General features: G+C 41.3%; 1 protein-coding gene across 4 annotated transcripts in view; it reads right to left on the minus strand.

Moving 5' to 3' along the window:
• The window catches only part of ripor2 (RHO family interacting cell polarization regulator 2), a 62,787-nt gene extending 50,215 nt beyond the window's left edge, over positions 1 to 12,572 (minus strand). For 2 of the 4 annotated variants that reach the window (XM_069697248.1, XM_069697239.1), the window contains exon 1: positions 5,130 to 5,396. In XM_069697248.1, coding sequence (XP_069553349.1) covers positions 5,130 to 5,208 — 79 coding nt within the window. In that variant the 5' untranslated portion in view covers positions 5,209 to 5,396. Of the gene's footprint in view, positions 1 to 5,114; positions 5,397 to 12,418 lie in introns of those variants that run through there. The other 2 variants (XM_069697256.1, XM_069697230.1) reach the window with 2 other exon arrangements.
• Between the last annotated feature and the right edge of the window lie 4,197 nt (positions 12,573 to 16,769).

The raw sequence follows: 16,769 nt of genomic DNA on the forward strand, positions 1-16,769 counted from the left end.
AAGGGGAAATTCTTTCTGTCCTGATAACCAGAGGAATGCTGACCTTCCAGTTGTTGCAAGAACATTTTATGTACTCTGGAAATGTGTACTAAATAAAGTGTTTGGTCCTTTCAAGGAAGCCTGCGTGTTGTGTCATGCTGTAATGTATTTTTTCATCCCTTAAATCTCAGGTGTTCTTTAGCTGCAAACATTAAAGAAAAGCCCTTTGGCCAAGTCTAGAGTGAAGCCTTAGAGAGCACAGAGAAAACATTACATCAAAGGTGCAACCCCACTCAGGTGTAGAGTGTCCTCAAGCCATCAAACAAACATCTCCCCTCAGGCATTCTTTTAATTACACATCTCAACCTCATCTTGGTCAAAATCTGTGGAGAAATGTTGTGTGAACGGAAAACTCCGGACAAATCGCACTGATTGACGCGTCATTGTGCTTCAGGGAGTTTTCAAAAACTACACCAAGTAAAACAAACAAACAATAGCTGTTGAGCTCAGCAATTAGTGGTTTTGTCATGTAAGTGGTATTCAGGAGAGGGGTGGAAACGCATCCTATTGCACAAGATAAAGGAACAATAGAAAACATTCCTGCATGAGAGCAGATCAACTTTTCCAAAACCAGCAGAGCAAACTGCATTAGATAAACAGGGATGTAGTCCTGTTGGAAATACAAACCAGCAACATACATGACATCTAAAAGTCTCTCGAGACTGACAGTTCAAAGGAAAAGTTATTTCCTATGTGTCTCTCTGAACTTTAGGTATAATTCAGGGTGCTCTTGATATCTGAGTGGCACGAGGATTGCGGCATTCCCAGGAGCGCCTCACTTGTGACTGAAAGCAGCTCTTCATGCTTTCTGACCTGACCCAGTTAGTCAAACACTGGTTTATTTAGATACCAAACACTGACCCGTCATTCCAACCGTGGCGCCATCGATCTCATGCTAAACTATATTTTTGCTATCATTAATGCTCCACCTACCGCTGGTCTCCTCTGGGACACACAACTCTTGTACTTTTGCGTTTGCACACAAAGCCACAGAAGTAGACCAAACTCTTTGAATTACTCATAAGGATTGTGTTTATTTTGGTCAGAGTAATTCATTTAATTTGGTGCAGCCATTTTTTTCTGAGCAATGTTTCAAAAACAGGAGATTGTGCATGTCTGTGTGTGTGTGTGTGTGTGTGTGTGTGTGTGTGTGTGTGTGTGTGTGTGTGTGTGTGTGTGTGTGTGTGTGTGTGTGTGTGTGTGTGTGTGTGTGTGTGTGTGTGTGTGTGTGTGTGTGCGCGCGCGTGTTGAAATGTGATAAGAAGGGACTAAAGCAGAGCTGTGTTTGTGTTAACTTGGGAGTAAAGTTGAAGAAGTTGACTAGTTTGTGTGAGCTGTGAGGGCTCATGCCGAGGTGATTCTGCAGGGGCGAGCTGGGACTTTGTGTGCATCATTATCAAGCATCACTCTTTCTGAGTTTCATGTGTGACAGTGTCTTTGTAGCTTTTTTTTTTTTTTTTCCAATGGAAACTGTGTCTACTCAAACCTCTTTTGATACACTACTGTGATACATTAAACACAAGTAAACAAACATCCACAGAAGCAGCAAACATCTCTCCTGTACCTCGATGATGATGAGCTTCTAAAACACCTCCAACAACCGCTGGATAGTCTCACAAATGAACACAGAACGAAGCTGCTTCTACAGTATGCGCAAAATCAATCCAAAGTTTTATCTGACTGCAATGATCTGTGGCAGCTATTGCTGTGATCCCAGTCACCTGAAAAGTCAAAATACTCATCTGTGTCCTTAAAGGGTCAGGTCTACCAAATATTACAAAGACAAAAAAATACAAAAAAAACAAACATATTTTCTCATCTAGAAACACAGATTTTGGTTCTTACGGGTGGAGGTCTAGAGATGCCTGCCTCTTTTGACTGCTTCCAAAACAAAAAAAGCAGCTGTCAAAAAACACAACACCTGATGCACCTTTATAAAAGGCTAAACTAACGTGAGATGAGGTCTGGCACCAGGTGACCTCTTCATGCATGGCTGGAAACCACAAAATGTGAGAGCGAGAATATGCTTTTTGTACTTTCTGGGTAAAAAGGCCTTAATGCAGACACAAATTACCCGACTGACAACCTCAGTATACTGAAACCTCTGTGGTGAAATGTGTGAATGTATGCAGCCCTAAATTTCTAGACTTAAAAAAGCAATCTGCACACCGTGAGCCCTTTTTTCATGTCTCTGCAAAGCTGCTGCTTTTTGCTGTGACTTAAAAGACGGCGGGAAATGAAGCTGAAACACATTGTTCCCACTGAGTGAAGCTAAAGGAGGCTTTTTGCTAATTCATACGACCTGACTTGGAGTCACCGAGTGTGCGAGCGAGGAGGAGAGGCAGAGAAAGGGAGAGGGCGAGAGTAACGCCTGTCGCTGTGTATCTGCTCTGTTCAGGCACTCTGACATTTCTGCTGCCAGGCTAAAAGTAGTGTTCCTTTAGTCATAATTCTGCTCAACAAAGCAGCAGAAGCATGACAAGCAGCACTGTGCCATAAACACCCTATTGTTGAGGGGTTCAGGGCTGACAGCAAATACATCTGATACACTCCCTTTTTTAACGAGTAACTCAGGGCCAAATTTGTGTTATTCTTGTAGCTGTTGTTATATAAAGTGTCATGTGTGTTACCTGCTTCATGATCTTTTTTGTTTCTTTTTTTTATGCATTTTACAACTCTTTGGTGATGGACTACAACACAACTACAGACTTTTCCATCACCACCATCAAAATATTAGCACGCGACATTAAAGCGGAGTCCACTTGTCAGGGTCAGGAGTTGTGTAACATTCAACTGACCTCGTACTTTGCCCTGCTGACCTTAGCTTCACAAAGCCAAGAGTTTCTTGTACGTTATACATGCTTCTACACTAATAACAGTGGTGGATTTAATGCTTGAAATTCTTTGCAATTTCTGCAGAAAATGTCCCTTATTTTAAGACGGACATAGACAAAAGCAGACATCTCATTTCTCCCTGGCAAACGAAAATGTTGTGAGACTTTTTTTTCCCCATTTGACTTGTGTTTCCTGTTGCATTGTGCAATGCGATTAGCATCATGGTGTAAGGTTTCAAGAAAAAGGCTTTCCTCACGTGAACTAACTGATGTGTTGTTAACTCGATTTGTCCCTTCACATTTATCTTTTGACCACTTGTGGTGTCTCAACCATCATGCTGAGAGCCGTAGCGTAGCACTGTTGCAAAATCTCACATCCCGTACGCTTCACACTGATCCCCATTCATCACAGTACTCAAAATTTTGCATTTGCAAATGCACACTAATGTTGAAAGTAATTATTTAGAAGTAGGCCAGCAGTAGTAAATTTCAGCACCAATTAGAATAAAACAACGTGAATATTAAACACAAAACACACTGAATAACTTCCATCACTAATCCAAAGAGCTAATTAGAACAGAAAATATAAGTGATCCATATTCTGCAACCTTCAGCTGTGTCTATGAATAAACACAGTGATGCCTGCTGGCCAACCTCTACACAAGTCTGCGCGCTGTGACTGGCTGGTTTGTTGCAGGGAGTCATCTGGCTTCGTACCTCCTGGCTGTGCTGTTCAAAGGGAACGTCACATTACCATCAGTGAATATCAGTTAGAACTGGGTCAGTGGAGGCATTAACATACATTACACACACAAATGATGCAATATCTGGGAATATCCTCCTCCCGCTCACTGTCCATTTGTCATGCGATGAGCCGCTACAGAGCTCTTATGGACCTTAAATATAAACGTATTAATAGCCTGCTGCAAACATTCTTGGCGTGCAATTAAACTGCGCTTTTCTGAGCACATTAAAAGATATAACTCAGCAGAGCACTTGTTGTCTCTGATCGTGTGTGGTTGAGTGTTGAGGAAAGTGTTTGTGAATTTGAGAAGAACAATTCGCACTCAGGAGAAACTGCGAAATCGGTTCAAAATTAGTGCAATCGACCATTTTGCCACTGCTGTGTGTTTCAGTGGGAGGGAGGGGAGCAGTCTCATCAGAATTGGAAAGACAGGTCTGGGAAATACATTTATGTGCTTTCTTGTCAGGAGTTAGACGATAAGATCAATACTACAACCAACTGATTAGCCTGGCTCTTAACATAAAGACTGTAAACAGCTTCCTGAGATTTGTCAGATATAACAAAATCATATCACCACCTTAACATCATATCAGCACATAATATCTAATAAGTCTAAAAGTCAAAATTTTTTGGTTTGATAGAAAGACAATAAATTAACTATTCCTTTATGATAAAGGGGCTTTAAACAAATAAATGCTAAGCTATTCTATGAAGCATCACTATGTACTATCGTACCACTGTCTCAATCCTGATTAAAGATTAGTTTTAAAATGGTCACTTGAAATAAACAATATCCAATGACTACCCATCTTTCCTTTTTTTCTAACCATGAATAATCATCAGTCAGGTCCTGCTGTAGTTCTGCTGCTCATCACTCTTCCAGTATCCGGCTGACCGCAGAATATGATTATAGTTTGAGAATAACAAACACTCGCGCAAAGTTCACACTGAAAAAGATTTCCTTGTGGCGAATAATGCTTGGTTTAAAAACATCTGCCTGTTATACAAGAACACCCACACTGCAGAGGGTACGGAGCCGCTCGGCTTTCTAAAAAGGGTAAAAGTTAAAAATCAATGAACAAACTCTGCACAGAGCTCCTGCTACAGGGGAACTGGAGGCAAAAGGCACGAGGGATTCATTACTCTGACTAATTATTACAATCATTGCATATAATATCTACTCAATAAGACTTTCACTAGTGGTAAGCCAAGTATGTGCTTTTTTTTCTTCCTCTTCATTCAATTTGTGGTGATTTCTTTTACCATCTGTGTGTATCAGCACCTATTCAGCCATGCAGGAGACAACCCCACCTACACAGCTGAGGAGATCCCTGTGGGCCACCGCTCAACCATCACTTTAAGCCTTTTCTTAACCCTGATTACAAACCACAAATCCCAAACCAACCAGGCTGACCACGCTGTAGTCCTAGAGCAGCAGTCGCAGCCCTGCAGCCCACCTGTAAACCCACACCTGCTTTCGACACTTTACAACTGACCCTTGGCAATCCTACCGTCCTCGTAGAAGACATCCTCCGCTTCTTCGCGCATCATCTCATCCAGGTCATCCTCTGCAATGTCGGTCATAGCCATCACTAGTCCTCCTCTTCTTCTTCTCCCCTTCGTCGGCTGACTAATCGGAGCTTCAGAGAGAGCGACTGGGCTGTTAAATCGAATCAACGCCGGATCGGCCTCTTCGCTTCAGGCGACAGTCCGATCACCGGCAAGCTCCTCACACGAGTAGGAGAGGAGCGGACTGGGACTGAGCTGAGCTTCAGCTCTCTGCACGAGGACGAGTTTGTGTGTGTGTGTGTGTGTAAGTGCCAGGTGAAGTGTGTGTGTGTATATGTGGGTGAAAAAGAGGACTCCCAGCGACCTTCACTTAGTTTCAGCAACAGTGCTGATTTCATAACATCCTGTGCAAAGCTGAAGTGAGAGTGTGCCGTTTGGAGAGCACTTGTATGAGTAAGTGTGCGCATGTGTGTGTACTGTATGGGGTGGGACAGTGATGCGTACATGTGTGTTTGCATGTGTGTGCGTCCATATGCAGAATATGGTTTTCTACAATGAGTCAGCTTGAGCGCCTGGTGATGAACAGGAATAATTAGATTCTGTATTTTGAGCCAGCAAGGACATGCAAAGAGGGTGTGAAAATGTGTGTGTGTGTATGTGTGTGTGTGTGTGTGTGTGTGTGTGTGTGTGTGTGTGTGTGTGTGTGTGTGTGTGTGTGTGTGTGTGTGTGTGTGTGTGTGTGTGTGTGTGTGTGTGTGTGTGTGTGTGTGTGCACGCTCTGGTTGTCATTCCCTCACAGCTCACTAGGAATCATGGGACCACACTGATTGCTCCCTCTATTTTTTCTTTTGGCCCACTTTGAGGGGGCCTTGGCAGCGCTGATAAGGTCTGGTGTCATCTGCTGCTGCTGAAAGCCTCCACAGGGCTGCTCAAGCAGCGAATAAACACAATCACCTTTTCTGAAAAAGACAGATTTAGATTCAGACACTGTGGGAGTAGCTCTCACGTAATCATAGCGTTTACATGCGAGACTTTTGCTTAAGATTACATTTGAGTCAAAAAGCTAAGAACCTGTGCTTCTGAGAAGCACAATTGTGAGCAAAACTTTGATCACCCTGCAGGTTGTTTGACATCACTTACAGCTCTTTTTAAATATATTTCCAGAAACCTCAAAGAATCTTCCATCCACTGAGTGAAATGTATTCTGTCATGTGTGCAAGTTTCAGGTCTTAGTAATAAAAATCATTGCTGGAAGTGTAATATCTCCTTCCTTCACTTGTATGATGCATCATCAAAATGATTCAGTAAGCTTAGCACTTTATATTAATCCTCGCCCCCATGATTTTACATATCATAATGCACAGTTTTTTTACTTAATACCAAACAAAAAAAGGAGATATGTCACTTCCAACTGCAGTCTTTGTTAGGTTTACAACATTTTAAAAATCCTCTTAATTGTGCAGAATAGAGAATATTTATATTTCAAGAGCCTACAGTCATGCTAGAGTCGCTGTGAGGCTGTACACTGGTGCTTTGAGCTAAATGCTGACACTAACATGCGTTGACAAGTTGAAAATAAGGAGGTAGCCATGTTCACTGACTTCCCTAGATGTGTTAGCATGCTAACATTTGCTAATTAGCACCAAACACGAAATATAGCTGAAGGCTGATGGTGATGTCAGGAGTCTCGCAGGAAGTCATAAACCAAAGAGGTTGATAAATTGAACCCGATGACCTGATGATAATGTTGATACAGTATCCAAACAGTATATGCAAAGTGAAGAGATAAAACAATTAATCCTGAGGGATGCGTGAAAATCGGAACTAAATATTACTGAAATCTATCCAATAGTTCACTTAAAGCCACCTACAGTCTGTGAACCTAAAGGTGGCACTAACCCAGTCTGCCTGTTTACCCTTATTGGTGTGCAGAGCTGCCATGTTAAGTGACATCAAACCTACTTCTCAGAGCTCTCAAATAACGTCCACTTTCTTGGAGGGGTATTCCCAGTGCGTCAGGTGTATTCTCCAAGGTTGGAACTTTCCCACTTCCAAGATGCTCATGAACGTACCAATGTGAAGCTGTTAGTATGGTTAAAAGTCATATTATCGATATATGTACAATAGTTTTATTCCAGATTGATACATGAATTTTGAGAATTGAAATAAATGTCTTCAAAACTGCACTTATGAAACATGCCAGGTAGTTTGGTTTGCATTTATCCGACATAAAATTGTTTCTTGGCTCTGCGACAAAAATGTCAAAAAGAGGAATAAACAGCTAAATGTGAATGTTGCTATAAGAAATAAAGAAATGCTACTGTAACTCCACTGCATGTATCTCAAACAATTAAAATGCATTTTTGGTTAAACTTATGAACAAATCTGCCTTCAAAGTTTTGTCATGTAATGACAAACTTCCCAGCCAGTTGCGGGCAGGGTGACTTATGATTTTGAAATTGTTTTGATCCAGCTTTTTCGAAGTTTTGTACCCTCACCAGGAGGCCCCTTACCAGTCTCTCTCAAGCATTTCATGTCTAGTCCCAAATTACTGGTAACATGTAGTCTTGTCTCTCTTTGACCTTTAATTTATTCTCAGATGAAAAAGTCCAAGAAGCAGCCAGACACAGAATTTTCTTACTCTTTCTCTCGCCGTGCCTCCATCTGTCTTCACAATGTCGTTTCTCTGACTCAACCCATTTAGACAAACCAATTTCCAACCAAAATAGAAACTCGGCCTCAAGTCAGTTAATTATCACGTTTCGCCCAGACTGCCTCTTCTCTCCCAATGTCTCCCTTTAAGGCTAAAGCTCGAGGGAATGAACCCAGAGACAAACTCATTTTCACTGGAGCTTGTCCAGACAATTCAGATACATCACAACTATCAGCAGGTGGGAGGTGGATTGTAGACATGAGGTCCATGTGGACCAAATGTTGTCTTATGTAATTTGTTGGGTTAAAGTTCCCATATTGCATAAAACAATCAGATTTTCTGATTTATTTTCATTATAAAGCAGGTCTGCTTGTTACATGTGATCACTGTGAAATTGTCAAAACTCTCAGCCCACAGAGAAATTCACACAACACATATTCAGCAAATGTGCCATTTGGACTACTTGTAATGTCACAACCTCACGCTCATGTCATATGTCTGCCCTCAGCACGGCCCACTGTCCAACCTTTTATGTGCAAGAAATCACTGAGCAGTCATTCTGTTGTGGAGCTAGCAAGCTACAATACCGAAGAAAACCTGTGTTTAATCTGGACACGAGTCACTCAGAAAAGAGTCTGCTAAGCAGAAGAGAGTGTCATTGATATCAATGCCCCTTAATAGACACAGACACAAAACAGCCTGCCCTTGGTACACCTCCACAGAGAGGCATAAGAGGGGGTGTAAAACTATAGAAAGATGTTTTTTGTGCTTAAAACCACACTAATATTATCTCATGAATATCAAGAATGCAAAGAAACATTGGAAAAATGTCAAATATGGGACCCTTAAGAGCAAGTCTTACAGTTTCATAGATGTATTTCTAAATTTGTCTGAGGTCATTGAGAAGAATGGTGAGAACTAGACTACATCTCTGGCTGTGTTTGTTGGACAGAGAGTGTGTGCAGATGCGTGTGCAGTGTATCAATCAATCTGAAACCACAACTGAAACTGTGACGGGCCACCACAACCCTAAACTGTTTTCTATAAAGTGTTAAAGATGTGAAGTTAATCAATTTTAACTTCTCATTTGAACATCTTCTATTGGATTAGTTACATTATTTCTAAAATATAGCTATTATTGCATCACATTATTTAGCAATTCCTTAAAACTGTCTTGTGACCCTAAATAAGATGCTGTTCTCAGGTTTTGAATAAATGCTCCAAGACATGCTACAAATTGCCTCCAAAAATTAGCAGTAAAAGCATGTGTCTGTGCATTAATATATGTCCGCATATGAATGTTCTTCCAGTTAAAAGACAGTTTTCCCTTCTAGCATATCGCTAATGTGGGACTTGTTGAATTGTTAGGTCTCTGTAATGTTCTGTTGTAAGGACTTTACTATGTGCCCTGAAATCACTTGTTTTGTGATTTCATGCAATATAAATCAAATTGAATGCAATCGAATGTGTATGTTATGTGATTCAAAACAGGGATTAAAGCTGGAGGGGTGTTATGGGCAACAATAGGCTGCAATGGCTCACAGAGGAGCCAAACCACACCTTCAAAACTTCAACAAACGAGCTCCTGTTTGAATGTGGCTTTGAAATGGAAACATTTACAAAATGTCTAAATGCACCTATAAAAGAAACAACCACATGAGCACGCTGTATCCAACAAGTTGTGCAGGAGCTTCTTCTCAAATGAAGACTCTCCTGAATCATTCAAACTAGAGCTGAAAGAGAGTCATCCCTAAACAGAAAACGAATCCATCTAATTTGATAGTTGTTTATCTTCAGTTATTTATTGTGCTGACATTTTGACTTTGTGCGCTGATGCTGGAGGCATAATGCAGGGAAGGAGAATCAATGGTCACGCAGGCAAGTAAACAGAAAGCACCCTCGCATACAGAGCACTGACACATGCGAAGCAAAGCCCACTGTCTTATGCAGATTCATCCCACTCCCATCTGTTCGCTGCTATAGTCATCGCATGTTCGGGTGAGTGTGTCATAATTTACGTGCAAAACATTTTTCAGAATTAAACCCAGAGTTATATTTGTCACAGCAAAAATTTAACATGCAGGTTTGAAAAGTACCGAAGCACTCACAGACATGTCGGTGACTATTTGTCCGCCTCAGCAGCAGCTTGCGACCATGAGCTGCTCTGCAGGATGCGGTGCTGGAAAACAGGGTCACGTTCGGGCTGCATTTGCCCCGCTGCATTTCAATGACTGGGTACATTGTTGTCACCAGCAGAGAAAACCCCTGCTTCGGGAAATGCATACGCATGCTGCTGGGATGCAAACACACAATGCAACACACAAACAGACACTCGCACGTCCATATAATAATAATGAACACTCACACACAATCCCACCAAAACACAGCGGAGACAAACAGAGAAGTCCACACACACACATTTGTTACTCTGGCATTGCAACAAGCAACACAATCAGACCCGCTCGGTACAATGGTGTTGTTTGAATGGGGTCAAACAATGGAGCTCTTTGGCATCTGAATCGAGCCAGATGATGAGTGTCCCAGGAGGCTGAATAGGAGGCTTCAGCCTCCTACACAGTCGCTCTTCTGGCCCTGAAAATATGCATCAGTACGCCGCCTGTTACTGTGGCCTAAAATATCAGTTATTAGCATGGAAGGAGTTACTCATTAGCATCCAGGCCCATTCTGTGGTGCTAGCTAATTTGAAAGCATGAAGTCTCTGGCAGTGACAGAAAACTTGAGAAAGTAAACAGCATCAGACAACAGCTCTCCTACATTAAAAACAAATGCATTTAGATACACTGACATTATTTATTGTCCTGTTTTCTGGAATAGCTGGGAGACTCCTACAATCAATGCATCCCTGCAAGTACGTTTATGTTTTGTATCTTTCCTGAAGGACTATGAGTTTAGTGTCAGATCATCTCTTGTTTTTGAGAAGAGGTTGGCTTGCTTGTTTGTGTCTGAAATGACTCATGAGAAGCACACAAAAATGATCAATGTTGACATCCTGTTTGTGCCTCAGTGACCATTCAGGATTTGTTTTTTGTGAGAAAAAGCAACCCGGTGGAGACGTATAAACTCTGCAGTTAAGGATGACTTCTGTGTTATTTTAGACGTGGCATATATGAGTTTGACTAGTTTTAGAAAGAAGATTCTGCATTTTCACACCAGAATCTTATTTGATAGAATTTAAGCAAGACTTTTAAATTAAATAAAAATAAATAAGATTTGTCCTGCTTTACAGACTTTGTTTTCAAGGAGACAGATTTGTAAGATTTCCAAAATTAGAATTTAAGCAAATATACAATAATTTCTTACATTATTATAACATGTTAGACCTTCTATAAAGCACTTTACAGTTAAAGGACAACGGAACTAAACTTACAAGCTTGAATGAAGAGAAGAAAATACATCCATTGCACAGGATACTGTTGCTACACAAAAAGCCGATTCAGATAACGCTGTGGAAACTAGATTTCTGAACTTGAGTAAGTTTGTGCAACAACAGCATGCCACCCCAGGCCCAGACCAGTCAGAGATATCAAACACACAGAGAGTTGGGTATAAGGGAGGAAGTTTAAGGATTGGGAAACTTCTCTAAAAAGTTATTGATGATATTCTGACTTCTTCTGCTGCACCATGACAGACAGGTATTCATCTGAGGCGATGGGAAAGAGGTGGAGGATGGAGCAAAGGCTCCTCAGGTCAACTCCACTTTGATAATTCCCACAGACTAATGCGAGTGAGAGTCAGAGAGGACGAAGACTGGAAGGGGAAAAAGACAAAGAAAGATACAAAAAAAAAAACGCCTGCTCGGTTCCCTCCACCCAGATAGGCCTCTGCCTTTTTCTTTCCCCCTAAGAAGGACGACAAAATGGGATGATTGTGAAGGGTTGGCTGGTTACCCGGGTAACAATAATGAGGGCATTGCATGGCAAATCCAATTTGCCATGGCACTCTCTGACTCATTGGACGTGCACGTGTGTGCTACACATTATGGCTTCATGTGTCTGACGGAAGACGACCATAAAATACCAAACTGCAGCCCACCTTGAACATACTCATGCAAAGATAAGCACAGACAGACACATGTGCTGCGGCTCCATGCGATGTCTTCACAATCTACAAGGGAGCAAACTGCAGAGCAGATCTTAATGTAACTTGAGAAGTTGGATAAGAGGAAGTTAGTCAATATAACACTGAACAAACAGACAAGTAAACCCTGGATTATCCAGAATAATGAATGAAACTGAGATCTTCTGCATGAAGCAGAATGCAATCAGTGCAGACAGCTGATTGAAATGCCTCATGAATACGTGGAATCAGAATTATTTAACCAGAAAAGCAGTCTGTGCAAACAAGAGAGCATCAGAATGCACAAACTTGCAAATGAGCCCTGAATCTCAAGCTATTCTAGTTCAAAATTCCCAGTTTCTCAGCAGTATCCACTCGTCCATTATTCAAACAAACTAAGTTCCACCTAGAAAAACATGCAGCCTGTGATCGCCTGAATGCGCTGCCTGGTGTTGTGTGCAGGAGGAAACATACTGAGAAGAAAGAAAGCAGCCAAAGTTGTGTTAGTAAAACAAAAGTAAAAAAAAAAAGTTACTTTGCAAGAGAACAACTTTTACCTACTGTAAGAATATCGATATTTTTTCATCCTTATGTGGTTGTATGTCCTGACTCTGCGATACATTGTGCTCAAGTATAATCCGAGCTGATGCCTCCTTCCCAGTGTGAAGCCTACAACTCCTTTTGTGCTGTCACCAATTTCTATTTTGGTGCCCTCTCCCTGTCTCTCCCTGCCGCTATTGTATTTTGTCTTTCTCCATTTCACAATTGGATCCTTTTCTCGTGCTCAATCACTCTTTGCCTTACTGTCTCTGTCCCAGAGTGCACTGAGGGCATCAGACAATGCCCGCAATACAGCCGCTGCACGCCAGCTGTGCAGGCTGGCACCGTAGAGACGGCAGTGCCCATGTTGTGGCCTGCTGCTGCCGGGTACACCTGGGGGGAAGAGATAACAGGCAGCTGAAACACTCAACCAAATGAATCAGCAGACCATGGCCTTGTCTGTTCATTTGTCTCTGTGACCCTCAGTTTCAATTTACACAGATGTCCTAAATGTATGTACGATCTACAGGAGGAGCTCAACTGAATCTGCAAAGGACATTTGAATTTTAAACTCAGGAATTCATAGGATGGATTCGTTTGAGTTTTATTGACCCACTTCTCGTCAAACAACGACAGTCCAATTTCGCCTGTTTTTGATTTCTCCGCATGCTGAAGCAAAGAGCATGAGGCTGAGTCTTCCCTTTAAGAGTTTGGAGGGTGGTATTCTTTTCTATCTGTCCAAGACTGATAACTGTGTTTATTCCATTCTGCAAACTTTTACTCTCAGTGTGTTTATCAGCCACCTGCTTTGGATGATATCAGCCCATTAAATGGTCGTTATTAGTTGTCATCAGGACCATAGATACGGCTCGAAGGGCCCTCCTCCGCTGCCTGTTGGTTCAGTATGGCTGGTATACGGCATATACGATATATGACCATTGGACAGAACCAGCAGCTGATCTTCATTGTCATGGTAACAATAATAAACCCGTGGGTAAAGTTATGACATGGTTACCGTTTGGTTAGTTTTAAGCACCTAAACTACTTGGTAAGGTTTAGGAGATAATCATTTGGATTATAATAAGTACACTTATTGTGCACATTACACACACAATGTAAAACAAAACTTTTGTTTTCACACGGGACACGAACAGCATTCTACTGCATGAGAGTCCTGTGTTAGCGCCAACAATCTGTCCCAGACCTCCTGCCCAGGTGGACTCTGACAACTGAGTTTCTCCTTCGCTCCCGTCATATTGAAGATGCATATAGTGCAGTTTGCCAAGTCCACAGAAAAATGTATTTAATGGACTTATAACATTTAAATCAGGTGTATCAGCTCAAATGTTTAAGCTGTTAATGGTAGCATGGGTGGCTAATAGCTCACGTCCTACGTTGGAACTGAGCATTAATACAAGGCCGGAGCATTTCATTAACTGAATACATTCCTCATTATGTTACAAAAAAAGCACAACCACGTCCGTTTTGTACCTCTGTATGGGTGCCATCAGAATTATGGACTCTGTCCTGTATTTTACTGAATCTGGTAAAAGTTTACACTCAACCCCAATGTTAAATAACTAAGACAGCAATGTTTTCCAAACACATTAGTCCTCATCTTAAAATCCTTTTCTATTATTATTTCTCATTTCTATTAAAATGTGCATGTAAACAAAGTATGTAAAAACCTAAGCACTCCAGCAGGTTTATAAATCTCAGGCCGGTCTTGCGATACTTTTAGAGTGATATCTGTGTAGCCAGGAAGAGCATATTTTAGAACACTTTTATTTTTTCATTGACATGCTACAGTTATCAGCCTGCAGATTTATAAAACTTAATATGGCACAACATCGAGCAGATCACTGGGTGCTGCATAACGCAGTACTATTTTTGGCCAGGAGAAATGTTCCTGTTGAGGATGTCCTGAAACCAAATGAGGGTTGCAGCAGGGTGGGGCAACAGGGTGGCAATAGCTCTGCAAACCACAATTTCCTCTCCCACACTATACAGCACATCACCGTGACCTCCATTTTACATTACAGCCAACACCTGCTGGCTTCACAAAGGGGAAGTCAACGTTCAAAACCTAAAAGATATGGACAAGTGATACTCTAAATATGCAGTTTTACCCAATGAGCTGTAAAACTCGTTGTGCTATCCCTGCAGTCAACAGAAACATGTCGGTTTAATGAACGGCAGCAGGAAGAAGTTTGATGCATTTATAGGCAGACAAAAAGGGAGGATATTGCAACAGCTTTTGAGAAATAGGGTGTGGACGTGGAAGGAAGGTTGGGCAATGGTGTGTAAATAACACTATTGCAGCTGAATTTCTCTGAGAGCACAACAAAATGCAAATGTGCCACTGCAGCCGTAAAGGGTGTCACAGGGAGAAAGTGTGCGGAAGGTCGGAGGATGACAGAACTGGTCACTGCTTTACAGATGTAGCCTTTCTGCCCCGACGGTCAGAGGAATCAGGGCAACAGGAGCAGAGCTGGAAACCGCGGTGACAGCTCATCATCACGCATGAATGGATATAAAATTTAAAAAAAAAAATATGTCCGCATGTGTGTGTGAGTGTGTTTTCACAGTATCGGGCTTCACCCCAGAATGATGACATCGGCCTTGACCACACATCTGTCCTTCTCCCCGGAGAATGAGAACACACGAGTTAAACCAACCATGCATGACCTACATACATCTACATTTTTGTCAAGTGGCAATTTGTTCCTGACTGGATTTTTTTTTTTTTTTTTTCTAAATCTAAAGTTGCAGCTTCTTCAGCTACATGAATTAATGATGAATCACACTTAGATGAAGAAACACGTTAAACTGTATGCTGATGATGGCTTGGTTTGTAATTTTTCGAAACTCATTCCAAGTTCTGACACCCAAATGAAATACACCACATCGAGAAATATTCACCTTTTTTTTTCTGCAGGACCTATTTCTCTATTTAAAGGGGCACTCCAAAAATTTTGAATTTAACTTCAGTAAACAGATTTTAAAAAGAACGGTCAAATTGCAAACTGCGAGGTTCAGATATCCTGAATTTTAGTCCCTTGTATGGATCAAGCTAAAAAAACAAAACAAATGCAGGATCCCTCATTTTGCATAATACAACTCAGTAGCTTAGTTTTCTTTTCTTTTTTTTACTTTTCTAATAATATTATAATAGTCATGAGGTGTATTTTTTCTGATTTGAAAAATCTTCCAGTACTGTTCTCACAGGGTAATACTCCAACCCATATATGTGTATGTGGAATAGCCAGAATTCCCCTTTAACATAAAGAAAAACTGACTTCTTGAACAAACCAGACACAAATGAACTTTTATTTTAATAGAATACTCTAAAATTACTAGAACTAACTAAAAGTATGATTAAACTGAAAACAGTTTGATCAAATAATAAGTAAACAGAACTAATCCGATCAAACAAACAATGCCAGCTCTTTTTGAGACTTAGTGCTAACAACACCGCTCGGTTGGTACCCAGCACTAATGGTCACAATGAATACATTTAAATTGTGTTAAAAGAAATAGATTTTAGCTGTAAGACACAGACAGAGACTCTCCCACAGCAACACAGAGTCGAATTAAGGCCTTCTTTCCGGTTCATCAGCATTTGAATGTTTCTTGTCATCAGTGAAGCCAGCATCAGGGGAAGTAAGGCCAGAATCTCGCTCTCTCGCGACCAAGAGCACACACACACAATTATCTTAGTCTGGCATCCTTCTGAGGGGAACCGACACTCAATAAAGCCACATCCTGGCCACTATGAAAACCCAGGAGTTCCACTGAGAAGCACAAAGAAAAGGAACTGGCAACGCCGTCCAAGTCCAGTGACATGGGAACCATGAGCTGATGAGATGGCGCTGCTCAGAGGATGCCAACTCTTCTAACTCTGGCCCTGAGATGCTTCAGCTCTCATAAAGTTTGACTAATCAGCCTTATGTTTTTCAGCAAGAACTACTTATTCATGTCTCAGTGTACAGACTGAAATAAAAAGATGGTGGGAGGCCATTTGTTGCCTGTGTAGTCGCCTCTGAAAACCCGACAGCGAAACCTTAGTGATGGATCGAGTTCTTTTATGCCTTCACCTTCTTGTACTGTGTTTTTACAGCAGCATATTGCGATGATGCAGTTTGATATTAAAACAAAAAGCATTACAGGAGAATGACAAATTTTCCAGGTGTGAACTGTGTTGTGTGTTTCTGCATGGTACCTTGTGAGTCACCAGGTCCTCAACAGCCAGAAGACAAGGTCAACCTGAATTTTTCTCTCACAGCCTCTCAGATGATGATGATGATAACGATAACAACAACAACAACAACATAATACTCAACCGATTGTAGTTGCTCTTCCCATTATACTG

The sequence above is a fragment of the Brachyistius frenatus genome, unplaced genomic scaffold (assembly GCF_029030835.1).
Source record: "Brachyistius frenatus isolate BFR_SWC_R1_liver_20210118 unplaced genomic scaffold, ASM2903083v1 Contig_2, whole genome shotgun sequence".
Classification (NCBI taxonomy): Eukaryota; Metazoa; Chordata; class Actinopteri; family Embiotocidae; genus Brachyistius; species Brachyistius frenatus.